This window comes from Gossypium hirsutum, chromosome A12, assembly GCF_007990345.1.
Source record: "Gossypium hirsutum isolate 1008001.06 chromosome A12, Gossypium_hirsutum_v2.1, whole genome shotgun sequence".
Lineage (NCBI taxonomy): Eukaryota > Viridiplantae > Streptophyta > Magnoliopsida > Malvales > Malvaceae > Gossypium > Gossypium hirsutum.
In genome coordinates, this window is record NC_053435.1 from 67,543,558 (window position 1) to 67,552,758 (window position 9,201).

General features: G+C 34.8%; 1 protein-coding gene and 1 non-coding gene across 2 annotated transcripts; both read right to left on the minus strand.

Annotated features, from left to right (window-relative positions):
* Positions 1-898: 898 nt before the first annotated feature.
* LOC121211778 (small nucleolar RNA R71) lies at positions 899-1,005 on the minus strand. Its single transcript, XR_005906996.1, has one exon. It is a non-coding gene; the product is annotated as a small nucleolar RNA R71 (small nucleolar RNA).
* Positions 1,006-1,772: 767 nt separating this feature from the next.
* Positions 1,773-8,523, minus strand: LOC121211397 (uncharacterized). The gene is made up of 5 exons (XM_041084158.1): positions 7,937-8,523; positions 7,554-7,791; positions 7,062-7,418; positions 6,624-6,890; positions 1,773-1,877 (listed from the first exon to the last, which is right to left on the minus strand). Exons 1-5 carry the CDS (start codon positions 8,521-8,523, stop codon positions 1,773-1,775), a joined length of 1,554 nt encoding a protein of 517 aa, XP_040940092.1.
* Positions 8,524-9,201: the final 678 nt, after the last annotated feature.

Here is a 9,201-nt window from a genome sequence, read left to right on the forward strand (position 1 = left end):
TACTTAGGTTAATTTGCATTAGGGATCATTGCATTTAGTCTAATATATTTTAATCATCACTTTTTAACTGAATTGTGTTTTCAATTTACCAAATTGTTAATATAATTTTACAAACTAAGTGAATTAGCACAAATACAATCCCTGTGGAGATGATAACTCGATACTTACTTATTACTTGATAATGACTGTGTACACTTGCACAAACCTATGCGTTACAAGTTTTTGGCGCCGTTGCCGGGGATTGTCAACTGTTGCCATAGTCATTTCTTTCATGAAATTATTTATTTTCAATTTTATTTATTTCTAACATTACTAAATTATTCTTTTTATTTTTGTGATTTTCTTTTCAGGTGTTTATGAGGATAGATCGAATTATCGATTCACTCCCTGTAGACCCTGAAATTGAGTGAACTTTCAAACAAAGAAGACGTGAATGAACAGCTTAAAGACAAGTCGAGATGGACCTTGAAAATCAGAATCAAGACCAAGGTAATGAAGTAGATCATGTACGAAATCCTATCCTTATTGTCGATGATAGGGATCGATGCATCAAACAATATGCTGTGCCACTTTTTAGTGAGTTAAACCTAGGAATTAGAAGGTCAGATATTGAGGTAACCCAAATTGAATAACCAGTGATATTTCTAATGCTCCAAACGGTGAGCCAATTCAGTGGTTTGCCCACAGAAGATCCACATCTTCACCTTCAATTGTTTATGGAGGTAAGTGATTCATTCAAGATAGCCGGTGTGATTGAAGACTCACTGAGGCTGAAGTTGTTTCCATACTCGTTGTGAGATCAAGCACGAGCATGTCATTTCTACCAAGTTCCACATCTACATGGAAAGAATTAGTAGAGAGATTTTTGGTTAAGTATTTCTCGCCTAGCAAAAACGCTAAGTTGAAGAACGAGATCATAACCTTCCAACAATTGGATGGCGAGTCTTTGTATGAGGCTTGGGAGTGATTCAAGGAGTTACTAAGTAAGTGTCCTCATCATGGGATTCCTCATTGTATCCATGAGACATTCTATAATGGTCTCAATGCACATACAATATTGATGGTAGATGCTTCTGCGAATGGTGCAATTTTGTCTAAGTTTTATAATGAGGCTTATGAGATCATCGAGAGGATCGTGAGTAATAACTATCAATGGCCAACAAATCGAATAGCTTCAGGAAGATGTGTAGCCAGAGTTCATGATGCTGATGCTCTCACTTCATTATCAGCTCAGGTATCATCTATTTCCTCTATGTTAAAACAGTTTACTGCTAATAGTACTAATAATTTTGCAGCTCAGCCACCAAGTCCGTATGAAGTAGTTTCCTGTGTGTACTATGGGCAAGGTTATTCTTTTGAGAATTGTCCATCAAATCCCGAGTCAGTGTACTATGTGGGGAACCAATATCAAAATAGGAGTAGACAAGGACCCCGGTCCAACTTCTATAATCCTTCATGGCGTAATCATCCTAACTTTTCTTAGAGCAACCAAGGAAATGGACCGAACCACAACTCATTGCAACATAGACTCAACCAATCTCAAGGGTTTAATCAGCAAGCTATAAGACCACCTTAAGCTGAGGCATTAAACAGTTTGGAGAACTTGTTGAAAGCGTACATGGAAAATAATGATGTGTTGATCCAAAGCCAAGCAGCAACATTGAAAAATTTGGAAAACCAAATAGGTCAGCTAGCTACGGAGCTTCGTAATATACCGCAAGGAACCATGCCAAGCAGTACTGAGAATCCAAGAAATTTGGGTAAAAAACATATTAAGGCAGTGGCATTGCGAAGTGGTAAAACTTTGGAACCCGGATTGATTGATGTCGAAGATGAGCCTGCTGAGAATCAGGAAAGTCAACCCACTGTTGAAGTTCCTACACCAAAAAAGTTAGAATATGCAAAGACTGACAAGGTAAATCCTAACTTAGTGAATTCATATACTTTAACATCTTCTTTGGATACAAATTTACCTACTCAGAAAAGTTGTCCGATTCAACCGAAAGTTCCATCACCTCCATATATACAAAGATTGTAGCAACACAAGCAAAAATAGGAGGTGCAATTCAAGAAGTTTTTGGATGTTCTGAAACAGTTACTGTAACACCCCTTACCCGTATTCGTCTCTAGAATAGGGTAGGAGGCATTACCGGAGTTTACCGAATTAATTTTCCATTAATACGAGTTAAATACTATTCATTTACTAAAACATGTCATAGCGTCCTTTAGATGGGCCTCCAGAGCCCAAAACATACTTTGAGACCGAACCAGAATTAAATCGAAACCATAGGGAATTTTTCATAAAATCCCAAAGTTTTTTTTTCTGCTCAATATAACCCATTTATAAATATCTAACCTTCCCTGCAAATTTTAAAACCGAGACCAATCCATCCAACCAATTCATTTCAACCAATTTGATACCAAATTATACTACTATTATAATTATACAATTTAACATATTCATCATTCTTTACTTTAATGTATATTTCTTAAACAAGTCTTAGTATTTATATAATCATCAAACCTTATACATGCCATATAAATCAAAAAGAAATTTACAAAAGCTACCAGAGATAATCTGGATAGTGTGATCCTCAGTGTTGATCCGATCCTCCGTATACTTCCACGTCAATCTACAAGAGATATTGATTACACTCATGTAAGCTTATAGAAGCTTAGTAAGTTCATAGGCATAAAACATAAATCTTACTAAATATTTATACACTTATACAATATACACAATTATTAAGTTCACCTGTCAACCACAGCCATTCGTGAGTTCCCTTGTATAAACTTACTACCACTTATCCATTTCCTTTAATTCTTTTGGGCCCATTTGTCACATATCATTCTTTAACCAAATTAGCGAATGGTTACGGAAAATTGAGTACTTCACTTTCACTTTGCCATAGTATAACTATGGTCTTGCGTATGATCACTTATCACCTTTTGAAGTCATAGTCCTGCCACGGTCTTACACTGATCACATTTATCACTTGTCACTGATCAGATAAGTGTAGGTAAAACTACCACTTATCACTTATCACTTGTCACTGATCAGATAAGTATAGCTAAAGCTACCACTTATCACGTGTCGCTTGTCACTTATCACTGATCAGATAAGTGTAGCTGAGGCTACCACTTATCACTTGTCACTGATCAGAAGTACTCAAATCCGACATTCCGCTCAATTTAATCATTTATTAAATTTTCATATTGTTATTTTATTCTCTATTTATCAATAAATATATTTCATCATACATATTACATTATATAATTCATAAAATTAACATATAATCATTAAACTTCAACCATATGAACTTACCTGGGTCGATTTGCAAAATTTGTGAAAGTTCAGGGACTAATCAACTACCTTTTCTTTTCCTTGACTTGCTGCGGGTTCTCGATCTATCATTGTAAAATCATTCACTTATCAATATTGACTTCATCTTCAACCCGCTTATAAGTAATATTATCTATAAATTCATTATTTACTTATGTATATTCCAATGCTGTCCATCAGTACCATAGTCACTAAATTATTTTTATCTTTAGCTACAGCACTCCAAATTAGGATCTGCTAATTTTCCCTGAAACTAGACTTATATATCTTCTTATCTTTAAATTTTTAAAATTTTTGGTTTTTCCAATAAGTACAGTTTATTCTTTAAAGTCACCCCTGTTCTGCTGTCTGACAATTCTGACCTTCTTCACTAAAAATTAATTATCTCTTCGTACAGAATTCAGATGATGTCCATGTTTGTTTCTATTAAACATATACTCATTAAGGATTTTAAAAATATAAATTTAAGCCCCTAATTATTTTTCTCCAATTTTTTATGTTTTCCAAAGTCAGAATAGGGGAACCCGAAATCATTCTGATATTGTCTCACAAAATCTATTATATTTCATGATCTACAATTTCGTTGCTTACACTGTTTCTTCTATGAGAAACTAGACTCAATAAACTTTAATTTGATATTTTGTTCATTTTCTAATTCGATTTATACAATTTATGGTTATTTTTCAAAGTTAGACTACTGCTGCTGTCCAAAACTGTTTTAGTGCAAATGTTGATTTTATTTTATTTTTGCCCCAAATTTCATAGTTCATACAATTCAGTCCTTGCTCAATTAATCCCTCAATGAAGCTAATTTTTCCCAATTAATGCTTTACCTAGACATTATAAGTTATTTCACAATTATTTAAATTCATAATTTCCACATAAAACCCTAACTTCAAACTCTTTCACCATTAGGTCCCAAACATTCACTTTCTATTCAATTCTTTCAATAAATTCAGCATATAAACAATTTAAAACTCTAATTCCATGCTAAATCATCATATACTTCCAACACATATTCATAACAACTTCCAATTTCTTTCATAGAATCAAAAACTAATGAATTCAACAAGTGGACCTACTTGTAAAAGTCATAAAAACACAAAAATTTCAAGAAATAATCAAGAATTGAACTTACTTGCAGTAAAAATATGAAAAACCAGCTTAAGAAAACCCTTCTATGGTGTTTTTGCTGATGAGAATGCAGAAAAATAATGAGAATTCTAGATAATTCCACTTTAGTCCTAGTTTATTAAGTAAATTTTGCAATATTCCAATTTTGCCCTTAATTAATCAATTTTCCTGCTGATTTCATGCACCTTGCCGTCCAGCCCAAATAGACCTTGGGTCTATTTTCCTTTTAAACCCTCTTTCTTTTATCATTTAAGCTATTTAATCATTTCCCATAATTTTACATTTGTTACAATTTAATCTTTTTTATTCAATTAACTATCGAAACTTTAAAATTTCTTAACGAAACTTTAATACTAACTTTTTAACACTCCATAAATATTTATAAAAATATTTATGGCTCGTTTTAAAATTTTTAAACTCTCGATATCTCATTTTCGATTCTAATTTTTAAAATTTTTATTTCTAGTACACTATTCGCTATTTCAAAAATTTTCCTAACTTCACACTTAACTCATATTCACTAAATTATTAATATTTTCTACTCATTTGTCGGATTTAGTGATCTCGAATCACTGTTCTGACACCACTGAAAATTTAGGCTATTACAATTCTCCCCCTCTTAAGAAATTTCGTCCTCGAAATTTGTTACCTGAAAATAGGTTCGGATATTGTGATCTCATTGATTCCTCTGTTTCCCAGGTTGCCTCCTCCACACCAGTCGATGCCACAACACTTTTCCTAACGGTACCCATTTGTTCCTTAACTCTTTAATTTCCCAAGCTAAAAAATTTATCGGTTTTTCTGAATAAGTCATGTCGGGTTGGAGCTCTATTTCTGTATAAGGGATTTCATGTGATGGATTTGATCTGTACCGGCCCAACATAGACACATGAAACACGTTATGAATCTTTTCACGCTCCGGGGGCAAAGCCAATATATAAGCTACCGGACCGATTCTTTCAATGATTTCATATGGCCCGATAAATCATGGGCTGAGTTTTCCCTTTCTATCGAACCGCAAAACTTTCTTCCACGGTGACACTTTCAAGAATACATGATCACCCACATTAAACTCTATATCTCTTCTCTTTAAATTTGCATATGATTTTTGCCGATCGGAGACAGCTTTTAAACAATCTCGAATAATACGAACTTTTTCTTCGGTTTCCCGAATCAAGTCCACTCCCATTAGTTTCCGTTCACTTAAATTAGACCAATATAATGGAGTTCTACACTTTCTTCCATACAGAGCTTTAAATGGTGCCATTTTAATACTAGTTTGATAACTATTATTATAAGCAAATTCGACTAAAGGTAAATACCTTTCCCAGCTGCTGCCAAACTCAAGTACACAACACCTTAACATATCTTCTAAAATCTGAATCACTCGCTCTGACTGCCCGTCTGTCTGAGGATGAAAAGTTGTGCTGAAATTTAATTTAGTGCCCAAAGCCTCCTATAATTTACTCCAAAATCTCGAAGTAAATCTCAGATATCGATCCGAAATAATAGATATTGGAACTCCATGTAATCTCACAATCTCAGAAATATACAATTCCGCTAACTTCTCTAATGAAAAATTTGATCTGATTGGAATAAAATGTGCTGACTTTGTCAATCTATCAACGATAACCCAGATTGAATCTTTCTTTTTCGGAGTCACAGGCAATCCTGATACAAAATCCATCGTAATGTGTTCCCACTTCCATTCAGGAATCAAAATAAGTTGAAAAATCCGATTCATCAAGTCCATAAATGCAGCAGGAGCATTAGTTAAACCAAATGGCATTACCAGAAACTCATAATGACCATACCAAGTTTTGAAGGCAGTTTTTGGCACGTCACATTCTTTAACTTTCAGCTGATAATACCCAGATTGGAGATCTATTTTTGAAAACACAATAGCACATTTCAATTGATCGAACAAATCATCAATCCGGGGCAAAGGATATTTGTTCTTGATTGTAACCTTATTTAATTGTCTATAATCTATACAGAATCTCAACGAACCATCTTTTGTTTTCACAAACAAAACAGGTGCACCCCAAGGAGATGTACTCGGTCTAATAAACCCCTTATCTAACAATTCTTGCAACTGAGTCTTTAACTCTTTTAATTCAGTCGGTGCCATTCTGTATGGTGTTACGGATATTGGAGCTATTCCCAGGATCACATCAATCTCAAACTCAACTTCGCGATATGGTGGTAAACCTGGCAATTCCTTAGGAAACACATCAGCAAATTCATTAACAACTGGCAACTGTTTCAACTTTGATTCAGAATCCCGAGTATCAAGAATATAAGCTAAAAATGCTTCATTACCCTTCCGTATTAGCTTCTGAGCTGAAAAGGCTGAAATAATTCGGACATTATCTTTCATATTTCCGAACTCAGCCGAAATCATTTCTCCTGTCTGATTTTTCAAATCAATTCGTTTCTCTCGACAGTTGACTATAGCGTCATGTTTTGTTAACCAATCCATCCCCAGAATAATATCAAATTCCCAAAAGGGTAACAACATCAAATCAGCAGGGAATTCACAGCCTTTCACTTTCAGTGGACAATTACGACATATTAAATTAACCATCACACTTTGACCTAATGGATTAGTAGCTTGTATATCATAATTAGTGGACTCAACAGATAATTTCTTTTCAGATGCTAGCATATTGCAAATATATGAATGAGTAGACCCAGGGTCTATTAATGCATAAACAGTAACATCATAAAGGTAGAAAATATCAGCAATTACATCAGGAGCCGTAGCCTCTTCCCTTGCTCGAATGGCATAGGTACGTGCTGGTGCTCTATTCTCTGATTGACTAACTGGTTCTCTTATACCCGAACGGGTAGCCCCTATAGCACTACTCTGGCCCGAACATCTACTTATTTGGGGAGTGGTTCTCTGTATCTTTTTCTGATCCACTTCATCTTTTTGCTGCTGGGGACAATCTCGAATAAGATGATCAGTAGCCCCACATTTATAACAAGCCCCCATCTTAGTCCTGCATTCACCGAAATGATTTCTTCCACAATATTGACACTTAGGCCGGGGAGTATTCTGAATACTGCTCACACTTGTTGCAGGTCTATCAAATACCCTGAAATCATATTGTCTTGATCTACCTCTACCCAATCTTCCCGGAACGGATGTAGTTTGACTAATTTCTTCTCTAGATTTCTTCACTGGCAAATCTGAAAATGACTTAGAAGCACCTCTTTTAAAATGACTCTTTATTTTTCCGATCTCGTTGCATTTTTCTGTTATATACTTCTTCGAGCTTTTGAGCACGGTCTGACAGAACAACGAACTCCTGTATTTTATTACCCACAATCATCATTCTAATCTCATCATTTAACCCTTCTTCAAATCTGATACACATTTCTTCTTCAGTAGGTACAATGTCTCGAGCATATTTGCTGAGGTAGATAAATTCTCTTTCGTATTCAGCCACTGACTTATTTCCCTGCTGTAGATCAAGAAATTCTCTCTTTTTCTTGTCTAGATATCTTTTCCCCACATATTTCTTTTTAAACTCGTTCTGGAAAAATTCCCAAGTAAGTTTCTCTGCAGGTACTACAGCTTCCACAGTTTCCCACCAGTTATATGCTTCTTCTTTTAACAATGAGACAGCACATCGTAGATAATCCTCCGAAGAACAAGCTATCTGTTTAAAAATTCTTACCAAACTCTGTAGCCAATACTCAGCTTTTACAGGGTCATCATCTGATCTCCCTCGAAATTCCTCAGCTCCAAACTTCCTAAGCTTTTCAATCGGAGAACGTTTACTAGTTTCAATTATTGAAGGAGGTGGAAGAGCAACCGGATGTACCACAGGTGGTGCAGTAGGGGGAGAAGGTGGTTGAGCCTGACTTCTTTCTTGTATCATCTCCTTATACCACTGATTCATAACTCCATAAATAATATTTTTAAGTTCTCGCTCTCGCATCATAGAAATTGGAATATCACTACTTGTTCCTTGTTCAGAAGTCTGCACTCTACTGTTAGCTTCCTCCTGTTCAGTGCGTTCAGGTCTATCTGACATCTTTATAATCGAAGAATATCTATAAAAATGACAAAGATTAGATCGGATCATACACATCACACTATCACATATTTATATGGCATGTATTTCTAAACACTTTACACGTAACACATGTTCCGAGAACCAGCTAAACCGGGCTCTGATACCACTAAATGTAACACCCCTTACCTGCATTCGTCGCTAGAATAGGGTAGGAGGCATTACTGGAGTTTACCGAATTCATTTTCCATTAATACGAGTTAAATACTATTCATTTACTAAAACATGTCATGGCGTCCTTTAGATGGGCCTCCAGAGCCCAAAACATACTTCAAGACCAAACCAGAATTAAATCGAAACCATAGGGAATTTTTCGTAAAATCCCAAAGTTTTTTTTTCTGCTCAATATAACCCATTTATAAATATCTAACCTTCCCTGCAAATTTTAAAATCGAGACCAATCCAACCAACCAATTTATTTCAATCAATTTGATACCAAATTATACTACTTTTATAATTATACTATTTAACATATTCATCATTCTTTACTTTAATGTATATTTCTTAAACAAGTCTTAGTATTTATATAATCATCAAACCTTATACATGCCATATAAATCAAAAAGAAATTTACAAAAGATACCAGAGATAATCTGGATAGTGTGATCCTCTGTGTTGATCCGATCCTCCGTATACTTC

What these genes read in the sequence shown, in the direction of transcription:
- LOC121211397 (XM_041084158.1), bottom strand. Translation starts at nt 8,523, where the DNA reads ATGTCAGATAGACCTGAACGCACTGAACAGGAGGAAGCTAACAGTAGA. An exon ending in TTGATAGACCTGCAACAAGT is followed by an intron (nt 7,419 to 7,553) that starts GTGAGCAGTATT and finishes GATTGTCCCCAG; the next exon opens with CAGCAAAAAGATGAAGTGGA. An exon ending in CATTAGGTCAAAGTGTGATG is followed by an intron (nt 6,891 to 7,061) that starts GTTAATTTAATA and finishes TTGAAAAATCAG; the next exon opens with ACAGGAGAAATGATTTCGGC.